The sequence below is a fragment of the Sphaerodactylus townsendi genome, linkage group LG16 (genome assembly GCF_021028975.2).
Source record: "Sphaerodactylus townsendi isolate TG3544 linkage group LG16, MPM_Stown_v2.3, whole genome shotgun sequence".
Lineage (NCBI taxonomy): Eukaryota > Metazoa > Chordata > Lepidosauria > Squamata > Sphaerodactylidae > Sphaerodactylus > Sphaerodactylus townsendi.
In genome coordinates, this window is record NC_059440.1 from 25,737,389 (window position 1) to 25,761,459 (window position 24,071).

General features: G+C 47.3%; 1 protein-coding gene across 9 annotated transcripts in view; it reads right to left on the minus strand.

Moving 5' to 3' along the window:
• PLCH2 (phospholipase C eta 2) overlaps positions 1 to 24,071 on the minus strand; it is a 308,320-nt gene that overhangs the window by 95,489 nt on the left and 188,760 nt on the right. For all 9 annotated transcript variants that reach the window (XM_048518901.1, XM_048518904.1, XM_048518902.1 and 6 more), the window contains 3 exons: positions 21,581 to 21,727; positions 17,833 to 18,076; positions 16,824 to 16,953 (listed from right to left, as the gene is read on the minus strand). In XM_048518901.1, the coding sequence (XP_048374858.1) occupies positions 16,824 to 16,953; positions 17,833 to 18,076; positions 21,581 to 21,727 (521 nt within the window). The remainder of the gene's footprint in view (positions 1 to 16,823; positions 16,954 to 17,832; positions 18,077 to 21,580; positions 21,728 to 24,071) is intronic.

Sequence of the window (24,071 nt, forward strand, 5' to 3'; positions counted from 1 at the left end):
AGCTGGAATGTTTATAAACATTCCATAACACCTCAGCAAACAAAGCAATGGCTAGACAGGGCTCATTTCAGTCTAATGGAGCCAGCATGCAATTCATCTCGGATTTATTTCAGGTTTATTTTTCTATCAAATCCTAGCTTGGCCTTCATAAACAGATATATAGATGCCTCTGCAAAATCAAAAGGTTCATACTGCAAAGCACCAATTTAATTTTCAGCTTCAATACAGATCGTCATGGATTCGCAAGTGCAGATTTGTGGAGGAAAAATCTATTCCCTTTACCAAATATCTAGAAATTCCTATTCTATAGAACCAGCAGCATGAATCTGGAATGCTCTTGTACACACAGAGTAATAATCAATGTACCCCCGTTTGTCAGCCTCGCTATTTAATTCTTGTCTTTCTGCTTGTTGTTTTTGAAAAAAAAGAAAACCCAAGGAAATAGTGCCATTCTTGATCCTCAAAGCTTAACGAGTTTTATATTTAGTTTTTCATGTTGCTGCCTCTATTTGCCAGGGCAGAGAAAAAGAGAGAAATAATAAGAGACCGAGCTTATTAAGCACGACAGAGATTAAGTTCCCTCTAGATTCTAGTGGCTTTGTTGTAATTAAGGCCCAAAGATGAAAAGGAGCGGAGTCTACCAGAGGCAGGACAAAGAGCATGTGGGGCTCAGAGCATCCCCGATGTACACAAGCAAACCTCTCAAGGTGAGCACATTTTTCATAGGCAATCTTGGCAGGTTACTCAGCACCACTGGGGTTGAAAGAGCCCCCAGGTCTGTGCACAAAAAGTTGCTTTCCTAGAAAAAAGCTACACGGCTGAAATGATCTCCCCAGGCAATGTTTATGTTCGAGCAAGATGGGCTGTGTGCTTCTGCTATGCCTGTTTACAGAGATAAATTGCAGGCCGACCTAGTCCCAGATAAACCTCTGGCCCTGTTTTAATGCCCTATTCTCATGTTGGTAATTCAAGTTGCTAGCGGGGCCCTCCTTCAAGACACAGGCTGCCCCCCCCCCCCCCCCCCAACTTTTAGGCCTTTCTTAAATTATTGCTATTTATTTGCAATCCTGTTAAATTCCATCTTGCATATTTCCAATTTGTGAAACTCCCCCCTTCCCCCTCCCTCTGTTAACTGAGAAGAAATTGTGCCACACTGCGGGGCCGGAATAAATTTTAGGCCAGGATCTTTTATTAAACAGCCTGCCATTGTACATACTAGGTTTTAGAATTAATTTATATTATATCGTTGATATTGTGGTTTTATGGTGTTGTCGAAAGCCTTCACGGCCAGAATCACTGGGGTGTTGCGTGGTTTCCGGGCTGTAGGGCCGTGTTCTAGTATGTATGTATGTATGTATGTATGTATGTATGTATGTATGTATGTATGTATGTATGTATGTATGTATGTATGTATGTATGTATGCATGCATGCATGCATGCATGCATGCATGCATTCATTCATTCATTCATTCATTCATTCATTCATTCATTCATTCATTCGATTTGGTAGACCACTCTACCCCCGAAGGGCTCAGAGCGGTGTACAAGGCAAACAGGAAAACAGTAAATAGCAACTAAAAGGAAAGAACAAATCAAATAACCCCAATAAAATCAATAAAATACAATAAAATCAGTAGCAACAACAACCCACCCATAATTAGATGGATGGTGTTCAATCCTAACCCCGGGAGGGGACCAGCAGATTTTCAAATAAGCAGATGGGCAAGAGGGAGGGGTGGATTCAGCAGCCAGCCCCCTCCTCCAAAAGTCCGGTGGAACAGCTCCAAGACTCCCCGAGGCTTCCCTCCCTCTCAACAGCGCACAGAAGCTTCCCCCCTCTTTCTCTCTCAACAGCACGCTGGTGAAACGTCGGGAGAAAATGTTACTAGAACACGGCCATACAGCCTGGAAACCACACAACACCCCATTGTGCTTTTAATTTTGCGTGTAAGCTGCCCAGAGCATGGCTCTTGCTTTGAATGGGTGTAGTATAAAGTGAATGAATGAATGAATGAATGAATGAATGAATGAATGAATGAATGAATGAATGAATGAATGAATGAATGAATGAATGAATGAATGAATGAATGAATGAATGAATGAATGAATGAATGAATTTCTACCACCACCTCCCAATGCAACCAGGGAGTGGAATCTGCAAGCTGGAGAGGATTCATCTTCTTGGTACAGCACATGCATATTAAGGTCCACTGAGGCCAAGGTAGTACACAGCCTAACTTTTCACACAGCTCAGTTGCTGGGGCATATCTTGGTAGCCCAGTGTAGGCTTGCCAACTCCAGGTTGGAAAATACTTGGAGATATGGGGGGGGGGGGGTTGAAGCCTAGGAAGGGTGGGGTTGAGGGAAGGGAGGGGCCTCAGTGGTATATATTGCCATACAGTCCATTTTTTCCTGGGGAACTGACCTTTGTCTTCTAATCTATTCTAATCTATCTATTCCCCTTCTTCTAATCCTCAGGTGTCAAACTCGTGGCCCTCCAGACATTATGGACTACAGTTCCCATCATCCCCTGCCAGCATCATGCTGGCAGGGGATGATGGGACCTGTAGTCCATAACATCTGGAGGGCTGCGAGTTTGACACCTATGTTCTATTCTGCTAATGTATGTTTTGTTCTGCTTGTTGCAGGTTAGCCTGCAGATACTTCCTCACTGATGGTCTATGACCCTAAGAAATGCTTGACTGATAAAGGTGTAATTCTAGGGGATCTCCAGGTCCCACCTGGAGGTTGGCACAAGAAGGCAGGTAGGAAAGCAATATTAAGTGCCATTTGTTGAAAACAAATCAAGGGAAGGGGTCTGAAAGTCCCCCACCTCCAGTGGTGGGATTCAGCAGGTTTGCCCCACTTTGACGGAACCGGTTGTTAAAATGGTGCTTGTAAACAACCAGTTGTTAAATTATTTGAATCCCACCGCTGCCCACCCCCACCCCAATCTTCAGAGGTGTATCTAGGGAAAATGTAGCCTGGTGCAAAATCTGAGTTTTCTGAAACCATCCCCACCCCGTATGGGCAGTTGCCCTCCCCCACCACAACCAAACAACATTTTTTGCACCAGGTCTTGACGTCAGTGTATGGACCCAGGGGAAGGAGGAGGGGTGTGGGGGCAATTTTCCACCCCCCAAGTGACTAAATGACCACAGCCCTGGGACATTTGACCCCAAATGTCCCCCTGGGCAGTACACCCCTGCCAATCTGCTATGTAGTTCCCTCCTGGTGGGAAGACGGGAAAGAGGTGCGCCAATCTGGCTGATGGAAAGGGTTCTTGCTCCATTTTTCTTCTACGCGGCTGAACGATCAGCCCCAATGGCATCATAGACATTATTGAACGATCACTCAGGCTAATTTAGCCATTCCTTAAGTAACAGGGTTTCCCCTGCCTCCCTTCTTTCTCCTGATACATGACATTGCGATATTCCTGCAGCCACAATTCACATAGGTTCCCATTTCTCTGCACTGCAAGCTGTAGTAATGCACTGCTGACCCAGCAGCACCGTGGTAGAACGTTGGAACGCCAACCGGACCCTCTGCAGCCTTCTGAGTCGCACCGCACCTCACTCTCATCCCCCTATATGAGTCCACAGATTCATGAACTGTCTGGCTCAGTAGTCACGGGCGCTTAGGGACAATGAGTCTTGCCACCCCAGGTGAGGATTAGGCTCAGGCAGCCGCCGCTCCTCTCCGCACGTAGCCAGGTGAGATCATGCATCACATGATGATCTCCCGACCTCCCGCCTCCCGCTCTCCCGGAACTCCCCGGTCCTCCCTCCTACGCCCGATAGAATAACAATAAAGGTGCCGGAACCAGCGGAGCTTCGCTAGGAACACGGACCTCCGGGCTCCCGCTGGCGATCTCCACCAGATGTTATCTCAGCGTCTTTCGTCTACGTTCTTACGCTGATCACGTGGAGTGGAGCTACAAGCTGGTGCCGAAACCGAAGGGGAATCCTCGAACCTCCACCCTGCTCCCTGCCCGTGCATACAGGGAGGGCGATACCGAAGTCCGCTGGATCGGCGCGTCCAGGGACCACCCGTTTCCGGTATCGCCTGTCCCTCTGGATCGGCGCTTGTCAGAACCTGCGTCCTAGGACACTCTACCGTCCAGCGGAACACGGTGAGTATGGGGAGCTTGCAAAAGCAGGGCTTATGGCAAACGTTGGCGAACTAAGCGTTAGCGAAATCGCGGCAGAGGTCCCCATTAAAGAGAGGAGCTGCATAAGATTGGTTGAGAGATTGAAGCTCAATGTCCATGGTACCCAGAGGGGGGACATTGAATCGCAGGACTGGGAAAACATCGAGGCACTCTTAGCGCAGAGCCTGTAGCGCCGATGTCACTGCTACTGACGATGGAGACAATGTTATGTCGCCATCAGCCTGCTACTGACCTATGGCTCCCTTGCTGTAGGCCGCCCTCCTTTCGATCTTTCACCTTCAATTTCAACCCCGAATTTTCTCTATCCACTAAATTGGGCGCTGTCCTCCTTCTGCCCTTGCTCCTTGGCCCATTTCAAACTCTCCAGCGGCTCAGCCGCCCTCTGCTCGCCTTCATTTTCGAAGCCACTGAACCTCCGTCAATACGCGTATTAGCGGGTTTCAAACTCTCGCCCAGCATTATTAATACGATCTGCAGAAGAAAGAAACCGGATGGAAGGCGATGCCGATATTCTTGCATTGTGCCCGATCCATTTCACAGATACCGGGGAGGTCGTCATTCGGTGAGTTGTCGATGCAGCCCTTTAAGCTATAACATCCTCACTGAAGGCTCCATGGCGATGCGGGCGTGGGAATCACTAGCCCCCCTACCGGTAGAGGCATGCTGGAGCAATCGCGAGGAATCACCTAATGGTTCCGGGCGACTGGAAAACCACCTTCGCGTGCTCTAGGCCCCTGCACAATTTGTGATCTGGGAAGCGAGGTTCCGCCAGCAATGCATCAACGGGGAGCCATACTCAGTGACGCCTACACAACCCGCTCAGCTTTGCGGTTTACGATGCTTTCGCCAGCTAGCGATCAGATTGTCCTGCTAAGGGCCACCCTTACGATTAGCCTCTGGAATTAAGCTATAAGGCATTTATCAAAGTCCCGAAATGCAGCCAGCCAGCGAAGTTTCTCCACCATCCGGCCAAAAGAAACCCCCCAGAGCCCTATGCGAGTTTGTGAACAGGCTCCAGGAAGCTCAAGAGGCAGGTAGATGGCGAGGCCCAAGCGAGGCTCCTCAATAAGCTACCATGAAAGAGCATGCCCGCAGTGCCATGCCAGAGCAATCCGCGGGCCTGGGCAAAGATCCTGAACTGACGACATGCTTAAGGCTTGCCAGGACATCGGATCCTCCGCCCACCAAGCTAGCCTCCCTGCATGCAGCACTCTCCCGCGGAGGCAGCCTCCAGATGACTGCTTTAACTGCGGCAGACCAGGACACTTCGAAGGGAGTGTAGGCAGCCAGGTGGGGCCTACAGCCCCGATGGAGAGGTCCTCCCCAGGAGGAGAAGGCCACCTAAAACCCGGTGCCCACGATGCCAGAAAGGCTTCCCACTGGAGAAACGACTGCCGTGAGGAAACTCCCGCCAGTCTCCCCAATGGGACCAAGGAGAATACTAGAGCAGACCCAAACACCAGGCCCTGCCAAAGCCACCCCTCTCGTGGCATCCGGCTGCATGCACCCAGCCCATCTCCCTTTAAGTTCCCCCGCGAGGTTCTTATTGGCCCCAACCCAGTGGCAGCGAGCCATCCCTACGGACTATTGGGCTAGTGCTGCCAAGAGCCTCTGCCGCTGAACAGGGACTGTTCATCGTCCCCGGTGTCGACTCCACGCTGGGACCCATCCATCTCCAAGTCTGGACAAACATCCCACAGGAGTTGTTACCTGCAGACCAGCTAAGCTCAGTTGATTCTCTTGCCCCATGCGCTGCCAGCTGCCAACCCAATAAAGGCTACAAGCCCCAGCGGCCAACATGGGCAGCCTACACCACCGTCATGGCGGTGGAGGCGTATCGAGGGAGCTCCTGCCCATACCTGGAGCTTCGCCATAGAAGGATGTATGTTCAAGGGCCTGGTGGACACCGAGCTGATATTTACCGATCATCAGAGCAGCGAGTGGCCCGACCGAGTGGCGACCCGAGGCTGCCCGCACATCTGGGGGGTGGGGGGGGAGACAAACCCAGCGAGCCAGACATCCGCCAGCTCACGGTCAACAACCCAGGACTCGGCGGCAGCTCACAGTCCATATCGTTTAGACATCCATGTCAATCGCTGGGGAAGGGACCGCATGAGGCAGGTCAAAGCGACTTTGGTATGGGATGGGTAAAGCCGTCACAGATCATTGATCTATCGTGCCTTCCGAAGAGTACTTTCTAATTTCCGTGAAAACTGTTTCCCTCTCCCCTCCTCTTCTCCCTTCTGTTTTCGACCAGTAGAGGCGGAAGGAGGGCCAATTGGCTGACTGGCCTCCCTGGATTAAAATCTGGGCCGTCCTGATACCGCGGCACTGCCAGGACAGGCCCCAGGTTAAGGGGCTGCCACCATTATGCCCCTAATACCCAAACCTGATGTTTGGGTGCCAGCTGCCAGCCTGTAACTTTATCAATACCGCGTTAAAGGCCAAACGCTGGCACCAGCCCCTTAAGGGAATGCCGACGGCGGCAATTCCCCAAGATAATTGATCACAAAACTTTAGCACCATCCAGCTTTCGTTATGCAAGGTCACGGTAGAGTGCAACTCCCTTGCAAAGAAACCCCCCCTTTTTTTTTTTGTTTGGTGTGCGAGGAATCTGCCTCTAATCGCCTGATTGCATCATTCTCGGATGCACCCATCCCCAAAGTGGCTTCCGAAAAGCCCCTTTTGTGTTGCTGATTAAGCATGCATACCCACAATCCCCAGGACCCAGCCTGTCCCCTCCCCTCGAGGCTGGACCCACCGCCCTTGGCACCCTGATGGCGCTCTGAAGCCAGCGAATTCCCACCAGGTGGCCTACCTCCTGCCCTCCCTGTCAAACAATTAAAGAGGGTAGAAGGCCCCGGTAGGACCGTAAAGCAACCTTCACAGGCTGCAAAACAAGCCTTCTTATATTAAACTCTAAACTCTAAACCCCAACTCAGAGCAAAACCCGATCCTGATCTCCCGCCATCCGGCTCTAGAACTGAGCCTGGGCGGGACCGACCACTTAACCTGGGAAGGGGTGTGTTTCAGTCCCTCTTCCACCACAGGTCCCTGTGGACTCCGATTAAGCCATGACAGGCCAACCCATGGAATGAAGCCAGGAGAGAAACCAACCCCATCCCGGAGATGGAACACATCTCTAAAGGATCCAGCGGTCTCAACAGGAGGCCGTCGCCAGCCCAAAGACCCGAATGACCCTGGGGGGGGCGTCCAAGGCGACCACCAGCCAAAGCCCTAGAGCTGCTGCGTAAGCAAGGCCACCCGAGACACCCGAGAACCTCTGTGCCGCTCTGCTGCGATCATCACCGCCAACTCGGCCACCATCCTTTGCCTGCTCTGCTGCCTCCTGCCGATGGCGATCGGCCACCCTGGCGAACTTCCTGGATTGCATCTGGGAGCAGTTTGCTGCCGCTGCCAACGTCTCATCTTTCTGCCTGGAGCCAGTACCCACAGGAGTGGGGAGCCTGCTAAGCTCCTGCCTGCTCCCGTCTGCAAAGCCGAGGAGACTCCCTAGCGGAGTCTGGGCTAAGCCCCCTTCATAGATGCCTCATCCATCAGGTACTCTATGGCGCCCGACTGGGGACCCGTCGTCCAAACCCTCCCGGCTGGCGCTCTCTCCCCTTGTCACCAAGACTGCTTCGCTAACCACCGAATCACACCTGCGCCCAGCATCACGGCGCAGCCAAGCGAGAACCGACCGGGCCCATTCAACCGGCTCGCCAATTGGAACTGCACACACACATGGGGGACATTCCCCCATGTTGAGGAAACATCCTGCTCCCCAGGGGCTGGTTCTGGACCTGCGGGAGAGCGTTTAATTACATTCCCGCCCGACTCTCTGCCGGAACTCTTTGTTGCCTCAGTCGCCTCACCATCGCCGTCTACCCCAGGCTCCACCCGGGAGCCGGGGCCGCCGCCCATGCGCTCCCGCTCTGCCTTTGGAGCCCTCCTAGCCGGGCTTGGCTAGCAGTCGCCCTCTCTCCCGGCGAGGAGTTAGTCTCCCTCGCAACTTCCCTGGTGGGAGTCCCCGGACTAAACTGCTTACAATGCTAAGACTATTGGCGGCTGGCCTGTGCCCACTTCTGCGAAGTCCATCAACTCTACCTCCATTGCTCTGGATGCTCTGGCCTCGAGCAGCAGGAACCGTCCAAGCGACCCTAGACAATCGTGCGCTATTGATTACTTATTGTTATTACATCACACCAAGGTTGTGAGAATGTTCATAATATGTGTTGTTTTAATCTTTCTGATAATTCCCAATTGGATTCATATGAAAGTCATTGAGCTACAGAAGTTGGTATCTAATCTGAAATATGATGTTTTGTCCCCATTGGTGGTCAGCCCTCTGGAGCTGGCTGCGGGGAGGATGGTTGAGTGCTATTGTGCAGCTCTGCATTGGTTTAATTGTGTGCCTGGATTATAGGATCTTGTTTTACGTTCAATGTGTCTAATATTGCCTGCTTAGCGTGTGTAAGAAGCCCCTCAATTTCCCTTACCAGCAGCAAGTTCTAATGTTACACAAGCAGCTTTCGGTCCAGCTTGACCAGGCGGTGAGGAGGCGATCCCTTCAAATCACCCCTTAGCATTTCGGTCCCCCTTCTAAAATGTAAAAAAAAGGAGGAGATGTAGTAATGCACTGCTGACCCAGCAGCACCGTGGTACGAAACGTTGGGCCAATGGACCCTCTGACCTTCTGGTGCCTGCACCCCTCCTCATCCCTATGAGTCACGGGTCATGAACTGTCTGGCTCAGTCACGGGCTTGGGGACAATGGTCTTGCCCCCAGGTGAGGATTAGGCTCAGGCAGCTTACGGCTCCTCTCCATACGTAGCCAGGTGAGATCCATGCATCATGATGAGTCTCCCGACCTCCCGCCCTCCATCTCCCAGAACTCCCCGGTCCTCCCTCCTACACGCTGATAGAATAACAATAAAAGGTGCCAGGAACCAGCACGCGGGAGACTCGCTAGGAACACGGACCTCCGGGCTCCCGCTGCTGGCGATCTCCACCAGATGTTATCTCCGCGTCTCGTCTCGTTCTTACGCTGATCACGTGGGTCGACTACAGCAAGCAAATATTCCTTGTCTGAGTCATGGGAAAAAAAATAAACAGGAGGTAGCTGAATCCTGCCTCCCCAACTTTCATTCATTGTCAGCAAAACAGTTCCCCAAGTATGTCTGTCTGTCTGTCTGTCATCCCAGGTGTCCCAACTCCCTGCGTGGAGATCCCTTCATTCCAGCACTCTGCATCTCCTTTTTTCCTTTCTGCAGCTGACAGCTGTTGCTGAAAACCCTTCCCTGAAGTGCCTCAGGAGTCCAGCCAAACGTTACTATCCTCTGCAGATCTGCAGTGGTAAGGTACGCTCAATTGGAGCAAGGAAGAGGGACTCGCAGCTGCTGGGGAAGGAGACAGGAGGCTGAAATGGAACAATGAAACCACACAAAACTTCTGCAAACTGGCACAGTCTCAGATAGGTGAGCAAGAGGCAAAAGGCTGCTTAACGTGTGCTGTGAGCTCCCAGACCCCACCACTGCTAGAGAGGGCCATAAGTGGCACGGAGAACAGGAACAGACATGAGAACAAGACATTGCTCCATCCAATGCAGAGTTTTCCCAGAGACTTTGGGTCTCCATCTTGCATGTCAAAGAATTGGGGGGGGGGGGGGAAGGAAGCTGTGCTTTTCCTGTGACCCGAGGCATGCAAACAATGAGACCACCTAATCTCCATTCTAAGGTGATTTAATCAGCACCCTGAACCGATTCTATCACAGTAATTACTCAGTATTCGGGTGAAAAATTTGCACCCATCACAGCAGTTAATCAGTATTCAGGAGAACAGCCCAGGTATTCTCTTGTACTCTGACAACTCATCCAACCTCTCCCATCTCATTGTGGAAAACCTGGAAAAGCAATCAATTTTTTTTGTCTCTGATCTTCCTGCTAGCTTACCCCATACTGCCTCAGGACTCCTTTCTGACTATAAATATTACCCCTGTGGCCATTCACAGTATGTGTGTGTCTTGGATCCCTTTATATTACCATTACTTATGAAATGCCCAGGATGAATCTGGCATTTCTATTTGGCACTCTTGTCTTCTGAGAAGAAGAAGAAGAAGAAGAAGAAGAAGAAGAAGAAGAAGAAGAAGAAGAAGAAGAAGAAGAAGAAGAAGAAGAGAAGAAGAAGAAGAAGAAGAAGAAGAAGAGGAGGAGGAGGAGGAGGAGGAGGAGGAGGAGGAGGAGGAGGAGGAGGAGGAGGAGGAGGAGGAGGAGTTTGGATTTATATCCCACCTTTCTCTTCTGTAAAGGAGACTCAAGGTTGCTTTCAATCTCCTTTCCTTTCCTCTCCCCACAACAGACACCTTGTGAGGTAGGTGGGGGCAGAGAGTTCTGAGAGAACTGTGACTAGCCCAAGGTCACCCAGCAGGAATGCAGGAGTGTGGAAACACATCTGGTTCACTAGATAAGCTTCTGCCACTCAGGTGGAGGAGTGGGGAATCAAACCCAGTTCTCCAGATTAGAATCCACCTGCTCTTAACCACTACACCACGCTGGCTCTCAATATGCAAAACTACTGAAGCGCTGTCAGTTTATAAGAGGCTCACCAGAGCAAGCTAAAACTGTTTTGAAAAGTGGGGCACTGCCATTAAAAAGAGATCCCCCCCCCTTCTTCAAGTTTCAACACACAAATACAGAGTCTCCACTTCCAGGATTCAAAGCATCCCTTGCTATTACCTGGACAAATGATGGCAGACTTTTGAGAAGGGGGGCAAAAATGAGAATTCCTTTGCTCTCTATCACTTCAGTCAACGCCAACGACACTCGCCAATTCTGCTGATGCCGGGGAATAGTTTGAGAAACCAGAGGAACTCGGCAAAAGCTCTGCTCGCTCGCCTATCACAAAGCCGCCCCCGACTGAATTCCCAGCAGCAGCGCAAAGTACACAACAAGAGTTTCGACAAGTGCCGCACATCTCTGATGTCACTTTAATCTCCTCTTTCTATTCAATTATAAAATAGGTCAGGGCAAAATGTAGACGCGAGCGTTGGAAACAGCACCGGTTTGCCTGACAAGCAAACTGCGTGCACACGCACGCACACACACACAAAGCAGAAGCTGTCACAACAAGTAGCGCTTGTAAAGGCTACATCTCTTCAGATGCGCTTGCAATCCTCATGCGCCCTTTAAGTGCAGGATATGTATAGGAATGAGGGGTCCCCAGAGCTTCTGACCCGGGGGCCAAATGTGGCCCCCTGAGGCATTTATCCAGCCCGCCAGGCATGGCCGGCGATAGCTCCATTCATGTGCAGTGGGGGCTCGAGGGAGAGGAGGAACCGGCTAGCTTGACTGTTGATTACAATTACACTGATGGCACCCCCAAATCTCCATGAATTTTCTGACCCAGAGTTGGAAACCTTGCGTGGCAACTCCTGCTCCATGCTTCCCTCTCAGCTAGTCCATGTGTTGCTCTCAGGCTTTCTGTTCCATCTCCCATTGGCATCAGCCAGGCTGGTGGAGTGCTTGTGGCTGCTAGAGAGGAAGAGACCCAGGAAGATACCTGATCCTGGGTTAGATGGAATGCTTCATTAGGGAAAGTTCTGCTTTTACAGGGGAAGGTATTCCCACAGCCTCTAACAATATTTGGAGACCCACCTGGCACTTGACATACTTTGGTCACTGTTCTACAAAATAGACCATGACAGAAAGGCTGAAAGGTGAAATCAAACATTTTACAATCATTTGTGCATAGGAATTTGTTCATAGTTTTTTTTAGTCCGGCCCTCCAACAGTCTGAGGGACAGTGAACTGGCCCCCTGTTTAAAAAGTTTGGGGACCCCTGGTATAAGGGCTGAGACCATGGGCTAGAAATTCAGGTAAAGGGCTGTCCTTGTCTCTACAGCACTATCCTGTGTTTCCAGAGAAACAGGAGCTTTCCAGCAGAACGCACCCAGAGGTATAGACAAAGATGGGACTCACGGCTTTCCGGAGCGTCCTTGGAAAGCCTCGCCAAACCTTCTTGCTTGGCTTGGAAATTGAGGTCAAGAAATTCAAGAGTTAAGCAAGACTGTTAATGATCAGACATTTTGGAGGTTATTAAGAACATAAGAACATAAGAACAAGCCAGCTGGATCAGACCAAAGTCCATCTAGTCCAGCTCTCTGCTACTCGCAGTGGCCCACCAGGTGCCTTTGGGAGCTCACATGCAGGAGAATAGAATAGAATCTTTATTGGCCAAGTGTGATTGGACACACAAGGAATTTGTCTCCGGTGCATATGCTCTCAGTGTACATAAAAGAAAATACATTTGTCAAGAATCATAAGGTACAGCACTTAATGATTGTCATATAGGTCTAGTAAGCAATCAGGAAACAATCAATAGTAATAAAACATAAAATGTAAAATCATAAAATAAAATGAAATGTCAACTGGAGCTATAGTCATACAGTCATAATTGGAGGGAGATGGGTAATAGGAATGATGAAAAAAAAAGTAGTGCAGTAATTATATAATAAATATAATAAATGGTTTGACATTATCGAGGGAATTATTTGTTTAACAGAGTGATGGCATTCGGAAAAACTGTTCTTATGTCTGGACGTTGTCTTGGTGTGCATTGCTCTGTGGCGACGTTTAGAGGGGTAGAGTTGGAAACAGTTTATGTCCAGGATCTGAGGGTCAGTAAATATTTTCCACAGCCCTTTTTTTTGACCGATGCAGTGTCTGGGTCCTCAATGGAAGGCAGGTTAGCAGCAATTGTTTTCTGCAGTTCTGATTATTCTCTGAAGTCTGTGTCGATCTTGTTGGGTTGCAGGAACCAAACCACACAGTTATAGAGGTGCAGATGACAGACTCAATGTGGATTCCTCTGTAGAACTGTATCAGCAGCTCCTTGGGCAGTTTGAGCTTCCTGAGTTGGCGCATGAAGAACATTCTTTGTTGTGCTTTTTTAATGACATTTTTGATATTAGGTGTCCATTTTAGGTCATGAGATATGATGGAGCCTAGAAATTTAAAGGTCTCTACTGTTGATACTGTGTTGTCTAGTATTGTGAGAGGAGGTGGGATGGGAGGGTTTCTCCTGAAATCTACCACCATTGCTACGGTTTGAGGTGTGTTCAGTTCTAGATTGTTCGAGTTTCACCACGAGGCTAGTTGTTCAACCTCCCGTCTGTATGCGGTTCATCGTTGTCTCGAATGAGACCAATCACTGTTGTATCGTTTGCAAATTTCAGTATTTTAACAGATGGATCATTTGAGATGCAGTCATTGGTATACAGAGAGAGAGAAGTGGTGAAAGTACACAGCCTTGGGGGGGCCCTATTGCTCATTTTACAGGTGTCTGATGTAATTTTTTCCTAGCTTCCTGCTGTTTCCTATCTGTTAGGAAGCTTGTGATCCCTTACAAATATGCTCAGGTACTGCTAGCTGATTTAGTTTGGTTAGAAGAATGTCCGGTCTGATAGTATTGAATGCTGAACTAAAGTCAACAAAGAGGACCCTTACCTTAGGTCTTTGGTGATTCAAAGATGCTGTAGGATATAGTGCAAAGCCATATTAACAGCATCATCTGTCGATCTATTTGCTCGGTATGCAAATTGCAGGGGTCCAACAATTGGATCCATTGATGGTTTTCAAATGGTACATCACTAGCCTTTCAAAAGTTTTCATAACTACAGATGTTAAGAACTAACTGGTCTGTAGTTGTTAAGTTCCCATGATGGAAGACTTCTTGACACTAAGGACGATAGTGGGCGTTTGAAGCAGGAAGGAACATAGCATCTCTAGTGATTTGTTAAAGATTTGGGTGAATGGGGGCCAATTGGACAGCACAGACTTTTAGGCAAGAAGGTGTTATCTTGTCTGGGCCTGGTGCTTTTCCAGGCTTCTGTCTGTGAAATAGATCTTGCACTTCCTTTTTCTGAGATCACCAGGGGTTGTAAACCCAATGAAATGGGTTCAGTTATAGGAAGTTTGGCTATTGTTGGTGCATCTGAGATAGAGGTTGTGGAGAGAAAGGTGACTGTAGATTGTTTTCAAACCACCACAGTAGAACACGTTCAAAGATTAAGTACCAATTGCTGATTTCCTTCAGCTTGGGAAGGTGGTTTACTGTAACCAGTGATATTTTTGAGAGTTTTCCACATGTTTGCTGTTCCGTTTGGTGAAAACTGATTTTTTAGCTTTTCAGAGTAGTTTCTTTTTGCTGCTCTGATCTCCTTTGTTGATCTCCTTTCACCTCCTTTGTTGGAGGTGAAAGCAATGGCCTTCTGCGGCTGCTGCTGCTCCCGATCACCTGGTCTGTTAAGGCATTTGCAATCTCAGATCAAGGAGGATCAAGATTGGTAGCCATAAATCGACTTCTCCTCCATAAATCTGTCCAAGCCCTTTTAAAAGCTATCCAGGTTAGTGGCCATCACCACCTCCTGTGGCAGTATATTCCAAACACCGATCACACGTTGCGTGAAGAAGTGTTTCCTTTTATTAGTTCTAATTCTTCCCCCCAGCATTTTCAATGGATGTCCCCTGGTTCTAGTATTGTGAGAAAGAGAGAAAAATTTCTCTCTGTCAACATTTTCTACCCCATGCATAATTTTGTAGACTTCAATCATATCCCCCCTCAGACGCCTCCTCTCCAAACTAAAGAGTCCCAAACGCTGCAGCCTCTCCTCATAGGGAAGGTGCTCCAGTCCCTCAATCATCCTTGTTGCCCTTCTCTGCACTTTTTTCTATCTCCTCAATATCCTTTTTGAGATGTGGCGACCAAGAACTGGACACAATTACTCCAAGTCTTGGTCAGCACCACTGCTTTATATAAGGGCATGACAATCTTTGCAGTTTATTATCAATTCCTTTTCTAATGATCCCCAGCATAGAGTTTGCCTTTTTCACAGCTGCCATGCATTGAGTTGACATTCCCATGGAACTATCAACTAAGACGCCTAAATCCCTTTCCTGGTCTGTGACTGATAGCACTGACCCCTGTAGCGTATTAATTCACTGGGTTTGCCATAAGCGGGACACACACACACATTAGAAAATTTCCAGTTTCTCTGAGTGCTGGTTTTGTTCCCTGTGCCCCGGTACTCAGGATGAAAATGCCAACAACTCTGAACAAACAAACGGAGCTAGTTTTAGAACTCTCCTAGACTGCCCCCTTCTGGAGTAAGAAAGACAAGCTAGGATCCATCTGGGCGCAAGGGGAGGTCAGTCGGAGGGACTGAACCCAATGAATTGCCCATGTTTGCGTGTGCTCAAAATCCTCTATATGCACATAAATGGGTGGGGGATGAGTTGCATCATCTCCCAGGAACAGCATAAGCATAAGCATTTTATTGTCATTGTTCACGCACAACGAAATTTACAGCAGCATTCCTCAATGCACACAATTTCAGACTCATACCCCATCCTCACTTTCCCCTTCCTCCACCCATCCCTACACAGCCCCAAACACATCAACATGAAGCCGCCGAGTTTAGCATAGCCACAGCTCTAGAGTAGAAGCTATCTCTAAGCCTCTTTGTCCTAGTTTTGATAGACCTGTATAGATCTGCGGGATGGTAACAGTTCAAAAGAGTGTGCTGGATGAGGCGGGTCTCTCAGAATATTTTGGGCTTTTTTTTTGGAAGAAGCCGAGGGGTGTAGAGTTCTTCAAGGAGGGAGGAGGCAGCTGATAATCCTCTGAGCAGTAGTGATCACCTTTGGGCGCCTTCCTATCTGCCACTGTGCAACTGGAGAACCATACACAGATGCAATAGGTTAAGACAATGATAAGGACACCAGGAAGTTTCCATCCAGTTGTTGTTTCCCTAAAAGTCTCAGATAGTACAGTCTTTGCTGGACCTTCTTAACCACGGCAGCAGTCTAATGCATGGGTCAAGGTCCCTCTTTAATCATGACGCCCAGAAATTTAAAACTAGCCACCCCCTCTACTTGATCTCCATTTATAGTCAAGGGCTAAATTTCTGAGCTATTTCTGACAGGCAAATAATATGGAGGTGGTGGCATGGCCAGGTTAGGCATAAACTGTTGGTACCGGCCTTGCACAGCATAGCTGTCTGAGCTCCAGGTTCTAGACCCAGCTTCCCTCCCCCTCTATTATTCTTTCCTGAGGCTGTCCAAGACTCCCACCCTGGCTTCAAGAACCTTGTCGGTTGTCCGTCTTAGCGCTAACTCATGCCACAGGATGAGCTAGGAATGACCTGGTAGGATCCTGAGATGGTTGAACGGACTACGCTCTGCAAGTGGAACACGTCACTTTGGGGTGCCTGGCATGTAAACATATTCTTTGCAAGTAAAAAGGTGGAAAACTGAAAGATTCTAGACTCGTGAATTGCCCATTTGCCTGTTTTTCTGCTTGCAGGGAGCTTTTAGCAGACAGAAGGGAGTCCGCTGCTTGAATCTTTCCAGCACTTCGTAGCAGGCAAGATTGTGCAGCGATTCTAGAAGCTGACCAACTCAACAGGGAGTTCTGCTGTATAGAAAAAAATCAAAACCGACAGCATCTGGCATCGGCAAAACATCCCAGAAACATGTGCCACGGACCCATGAGGAGAGGGGAGCAGGAAACAAGTTGCCGAGGGTTCCTTTCTATCATGCTCAGTCATCCAGGCATACCGCCTGCCGCCTTCTTGTTAGACACGTTTCAAGCCTTACCTTGAACATCTGCTTGACCTTCTGCCGGGGTAGGTTGACATTCAGTTTGTGCATCAGCTGGAGAACTTCGCTGATGCTCAGGCTACCGTCGCCGTTTTTATCTGCTTCATCGAAGGTTTGCTTCAACCACATGTAGGGGGGAGTCAAGGAAAGGAACGCGGACAAAGGGTGGCCAGAGCAGCACGGCACCTCTCCAGGAAAACCCACATCAGGGTATTTAAAAAGGGCAAAGAAGCTTCAGAACATAAGAGGAGCCAAAGGCCCATCAACCAGTTGCCTCTAAGAAGTTTCCCAAAAACTGGGCAGCCAGTGTGGTATACTGCTTAAGAGCAGCGGACTCTGATATGGAGAACTGGGTTTGATTCCCCACTACATGAAACTTGCTGGGTGACCCTGGACCAGGTACAGATCTCTCACCTCTCTCTCAAACCGCTGTTGAACCACCTCGAAATGTCTCGTACTTTCCCAAAGCTCCAAATTCTTCTTCTATTAAAAATATGCAGTTAGGAATTATTTAACTCCAGATCTATTATTTGAGAATGGCGTTTTGCCAGTTGAATATTGTAAAAACTGGATTTTTTAAAAAAGCAAAAGTCATGAATAGCCCGCCAAGGCACTTTCTGCATGGGCCAAATAACACAGGTTAAGGGAAGGTTAAAACCCAGTTTGCATGGATCCTGCTCCTGAAGTGAGTCCGCTCCACATTTCCACCCACCCCCAAACCGGGTTTTACAAGAATCGCGATTTCTGCGATACTTTTGGTTTAACGTGCCTTGCAGTCCACGGTCAGCCATGCGATTGGCCTGGGGCTATGCTGGGTTTGTTTATCCCGGCTGCAACCCAGTCTTAATTTGCTTTTGGAAAGGGCCCAGGGAAAGGGCCCAGGGAAACAAAGTTTGGTCAACCTGCCCACAGTTTGGCTAACCTGCTCACAAAGTTTGGTCAACCTGCCCACAGTTTGGCCAACCTGCCCACAAAGTTTGGTCAACCTGCCCACAGAGAAGGATACTGGTCTCTCGTCCTCTGCCTTTTCGACAGGCTGTCTTCGTCGCTGATACCGGCCATCAGGTACTTGAGGCCCGTGATCCATGTCCGGGCTTCTTCCCCACTGGATGAGACCAGGTCCAGGGACTCCATGTGGTCTCCGTAGTAGATGCTGAAGCAACAGTTGGGGTCGAAGCTGCCATCCGCGTAGCGCTGGAAGATCTCAGACTGTTTCCCCTCACACACCTCCTGGATCGAATCTATAGAGACTATTGAAAAAAACAAGTGGAAAGAAGAAGAAGGGTTTGGATTTACACCTCACCTTTCTCTCCTGTAAAGGGACTCAAGGTGGCCTACAACTTCCTTTCCATCCCTCTCCCCACAACAGACACCTTGTGAGGTAGGTGAGGCTGAGAGAGTTCTGGGAGAACTGTGACCAGCCTGAGGTCATCCAACAGGAATGTAGGAGGAGAGAAACACATCTGGTTCACCAGATAAACCTCCACCACTCAGGTGGAGGAGTGGGGAATCAAACCCGGTTCTCCAGATTAGAATCTACCTGCTCTTAACCACTACACCACGCTGGCTCTTTGAGAACATGGAAGTTGTAAGAGGTCATGGTTGGCAATGGTGCCGTGTTTGGAATAAACTCTTACCCTCAAGAGGAGCAGAAGCAATGCGCTCTGGCTTAGAGGTGTTAAGAAAAGTTTCTCCTGCTCTGAGTTTATCAACTGTCATGGTAGCCAAACAGAGTCTCCAGGCCTGGTGGCAGTCTACCTCTGAACAGCAATTGCTGGAGGGACAAATGATGACAAGAGACCCAGCTTCTAGGTCTCCCAGCACATCTGGTTTGGTATCGTGGAAACATGATGCTGGACTAGGTGGACTTTTGGTCTGGTTTGATCGATCTGGCCTGTTCTGAGGAGCCCTTTTCCTTTTTAATGTTGCCTTTGGGGACCGTCTCTTCAGAACATTTCAGGATTTGTCATCCAGCCACAACAAAACCTTTTACCTTGTCATGTCTCTCGAAAAATCAAAGACCCAAATGACAAAACCATTTGGAATGAATGCTTCGCACAAATCGGACTTACGATAAGGCATTTTCACATGCGCTTAAAGAATCTGATTGTGTCTCTTTCCAGTAAGGGCAGAGATTGTTATATCGGATTAGATTGTTATCAGATTATTTATTTATTTATTTATTTATTTATTTATATATATATTATATATATATATATAAATTATATATTATAATATATAATATATTAATTATATATTATAATATATAATATAATATATTAATTATATATTATAATATATAATATAGTAATTATATAGTAATTATATATATATATATATATATATATATATATATATATATATATATATATATATAATTACTATATAATTAATATATTATATATTCGGTTTATATATATATAATATATTCGGTTTATATAATATATATATATATTCGGTTTATAGACCGCCCTCCCCCTAAGGGCTCAGGGCGGTGAACCACATAGATAGAGCACAATATATCAAATCAAATTAAAATTCGTTAAGTAATACAGGCTCTAAAAGATAAAATATAAACCTTCCCCATTAAAATGCAGCATTAAAATTAGTATTAATACAAGACTGTTAACTCCTCAACCCCAAGGGGTGGTAGGATTCAATGATGTTATCAGAAGAGGGGGGAACGAAGAGGAGGGAGGGGGGCCCTCATCAACGGCTGGTCTCCCCGAAGGCCCGGCAGAACAGTTCGGTCTTACAGGCCCTGCGGAACTCAGCAAGGTCCCGCAGGGCCCGGACAGTTGGTGGTAGAGCGTTCCACCAGGCTGGGGCCAGAGCTGTGAAGGCTCTGGCCCTGGTAGAGGCCAGCCGTATCATTGAGGGGCCAGGGATCACCAGTAAATTGTTATATCAGATTGGATTGTTATATCAGATTGGATTAATCTGTCCCATTGTTATATCAGATTAGATTTAAAAAATTGTAAATTATGTCAAATATCCAGACCCTATTTGGGACTGTAGCAAAAATTCTGCTGAAAGATTGCAGTCACTGAGGTGAATAGATGAAAAATGCCACGTGAAAAAAGCACATAGCAAGAAACATAATTTTTGAAGAACTGAGAATACTCTTGAGCTTACAAAATGCACCTCACTTTAAAATCAGACATCTGTTCGCTAGGATCTTCATTCTGCCAAGAAGGAAGAGACAGATAATACTCTCGTATGTGGCAGCAGAGATCAGAAGCTCAATTGAAGAGCGTTTCTCAGAATCTCAGAGCTGGACCAGACCCAAGATCCATTTAATCCAGCATCTTCTTTCTGACAGCATCCTCCAAGATGCCTATTGAAGGCTCATCTGCTGGATGAAGAGAGCGGCGGCTGTCCTTAACGCTTTACCATTCGCTCAGTGCTTATTTCATGAACATCAAAATAAAATCCCTGCAAAATAGTTAAATTACAAAAGATCACGCAAGAAGGACATTGCAGATCAACGAGCAACAAGCACACTTTTTGTAGCTACTGGTACTACGACAATGACAACAATGACGACGGCAGCTACTGCTGCTGCTAAATTAAGTGCCTGGAGATCCAATCATAGATTCCCAGCACCCTAGCCAGTCTGATCCAAAGGTGTTAAGCACCCATTTAAAGGTGGGGAATGTCACATGGGCACCACAAGGGTCTGAATTAGCGAAGTGTGCCCCACCAAAACTATGCACGACAAAACTGCGCAGTCTTTCCATTCGTCTTTCTTTATCAGTCTTGTTGCAGTTTAAATCAGATGTTCACCCACCCATGAGTAATCTAACCGTCTCAAAATAATAATGGTAGCATTACGGAAGCAGAAACCCATTACAGCGGGTTATCTCTGAAATAAATTATCTTCAGAAATTAGTTCCCTAACATAGCACACGGTGGTTCGTTTCTGCAGGCCAAATCAATCTCAAAAGGAGACATTGGCCGGTTCTAAAAGATGGCTTTCTCGCCGCGCAAAGTTGTGAAGGTTGAAACGTTCAAGAGGGAAGCCGTGGACTAGCGAGGTTCTCCCGATAGAGGCTATTATTTTCTGAAGTTGAAAATACTTCAGAAGGAGGTGGGAAAGGCAGGCAAAATGATACCGTTATGAGTTATCAGCACAGATTATGAGCACAGATTGTATTCACTACAGTGGAGAGGCTGAAGTAGCTGATAGCAATTTTTTCATCGCTTTCTGCCTTGCCTTGGAAGGGAAACTGCAATAAAGTTGGCAAAAAAGGAGACAGGAGAAAACTGACGAAAATTTTAAAGGAGTGTGAAAAGAGAGAAAAAGAATCAAAACGGGGAACATCTTCAGACACAGAGCTTTGAAAGATTAGTGGGGACTGTCTGGGGCAGATAGGATTGCTGGGATTGATGGTTCCATTTTAAATGGTTTATTTTGTAATTTTTAAGGACGTTATGGTTGTTTAATTCGTATACCACTCAGAGCCCTTCGGGGGTTGGCGGTATAAGTTTAATAATAACTAAATAAATAAAACAAGTGAACATCCAAACCTCCCAGAATTTCAATTGATCTCCAGACTACATTAATTGCTTATTTCTTTTTATTTATTTAAAATGTTTATTCCACTTCTGGAGAAAATGGCCACTTTGGAAGGTGCGTTGTATGGTTTTATGCCCTATTCTTCCTTAACCCTACTCTTCCGGGCTTCACAGTAAAAAAATAACTCCAGCTATTTCCAAACCCGGAGCTGGCAGCTCTAGTTGCAATCCCTTACTTTTGGCTTTCTCGTTCTTCCGGGAGGGTCTCCAGCGAATGCAAGACTTGTGCTCGTCCAGGTAGTAGAAACGAACGAGTCCTTTGGAACTGCCCCGGAGCTTGATCATTTGAGTACCCGCTTGCATTGAGCTCATACATCTTTCCACTGTAAAAAAGAAAGGGGGCGGGGGAGAGAAAACATTCTGTTAAAACCAGTAAGTTTGCACATTTGGGCTACAGTAAAGGCACGTGAGCAAAATACAAGAGAGGTGACTTCTGTGGTGCGGAAGATCGAGGCAGATCCCATGGCTCCGTCACGCAAACCAATGGATTGCGGAGTTCTTTTGCTTCCAGGCCTTTGGGGGTTCTTTTTGCTGCGTCCTGTTGGTCTGTGGATCAGAGGCCCTTTCTGCACATGCAGAATAATGCACTTTCAATGCACTTGGCAGCTGGATTTTACTGTGCGGAATAGCAAAATCCACTTGCAAACAATTGTGAAACTGGATTGAAAGTGCATTATTCTGCATGTGCGGAAGGGGCCGGAGACTGCAGAGTTCCCTGGAGCTTAAAAAAATTACAACTCTGGAAGCTCTCTCGTTCTCTGACCAGGTCTCAGACAAAAAGCAAAGCCACGCTTCCCATTCTTATTTACTTTTAAAAAGAAAATTCAAAAGACAAAAATATAATAACAGTGGTGGCAGATCTACACATACCTATCTCTAAATGGTTTCCAAACAAGTCCATGCACAATTGCTGTCTATATGCTGGGTGTTCAAATATTGATACAGTTCTAAGGTCCTTGATCCATTGATTTATCCGAGGTGGGCTTTTTAAAATCTTTCCAACATCGTCATATGAGTCTTTGAGCCACAGACATGTCCGATTTTTGTGTGACTCACTTAGCTGTTTGCCAGAAGAGCTCAAACGCAAATTCAACCATCAAAAACTCTCAAAAACCTGATTCAGCTCTATCTGTATTTTAGGAACACGGCCCCCACAAGTTCCTGGTCTGAATGAAGATCCGCCCACAGCTTGAACTCTGTTAAGTTTTCTCAGCTATTCCAGAGGTTTCAAAGCATACAGGAGCAACCGCTGCCATATGTGGAATTCCATATCTTGCACACCAAGTTACCGAAAACACATCTGAATTCCTCTCAGAGGCATATCTATGGAAAATGTAGCCTGGTGCAAAATCTGAGGGGGCCCCCTCCCCAGTATGGGCGGTTGCCCTCCCCTACCATGACCAAACAACTTTTTTTGCACCAGGTTTTGAAGTCAGTGTATGGAAGGAGGAGGGATATGGGGCAATTTTCCACCCCATGTGACTAAATAGCCACAGCCTGGGGATATTTGACCCCATATGTCCCCCTGGGCAGTACGTCCTTGTTCCTCTTACCAGAAATGCCTAGATTACCCGTGTTGTGTAATGGAAATACATGTGGCCCTTTTTGTCAGTTTTCCATTGGTGCATTTTTGAATGAAGGAAATGAAGGGAGTTTTCCATTGGTGCATTCTTGAATGTACACACAGACATGGATTTGCTCATTGCCATCATGCAAGAAATATGAAAGTACAGACTTTGGAATGGATCAAACATTTTGAAACATGAAACAAACTGCCAAGGAAAATGTGCTCCCGCACAAATGAAACTCACAGAAATTTGCAGTAGTTCATCCGAAGGATGTGGAACAAGACCCTTGATACTATGAGGCCGTGGAACCAGTGCGGAATGGAATGAGCAACATTAATTCAACCATAGTTTTAAGGCTCTACACTCTCAACTTTCATCACTTAGCCATCTGGCACTTGAATTTCAAGCGCCTCCCAGGCAAAGTTTCATAGCCTAATCGGCTCCATTTGTCTTCCGAAACACAAACAGTTTGGACTGCCATGTTCCCCTCACCCTCCCATCAGAGATGTAAACAGTTCCTATGCATTCCGCTTGCTTTGAATACAGAGCAAAGCAAAAGAAGAGAGAGAATATAATTGCCCAACTTGGCCATGCGGATTATTGTCAATATCCCAGAAACCCTCTAAAAAATTCACAAAGGCTCATAGGGACAAATTGCTTGAGAATCGAGTTGTGTTCGGGAGAGAGGGCATTAAAAATTAACCGCAACAAAATTATTGGAACTGCGTGCCAGGTTCTGATTGCAGCCGGCTGCAAGACGTTCCACTGCTGAGGACTGATCAGGGTGAGGAAGGTGGAAATTTACACAGGTTTACAATCAAGGTTGGCTAGAAGGGGCCATCATAAGAACTTTGCAAAGCTTTCTCTCTTTGCAGCATGCAGAAGGAATGGGATTAGAACATCGACAGGCCAAGCATGTCTTGACACACAGCATTTTCCATGTTCCTTTGCTAAGCAAAAAGCCAGTGATGCAGTAACAATGGTTGCCAAACTCTAGGTGGAGCCCTGCAATCTCCTAGAATTACAACTGATCTCCAGGCAACAGAGATTGGTTCTCCTGGAGAAAATGGCCGCTTGGAAGGATGGGTCCATTATACCC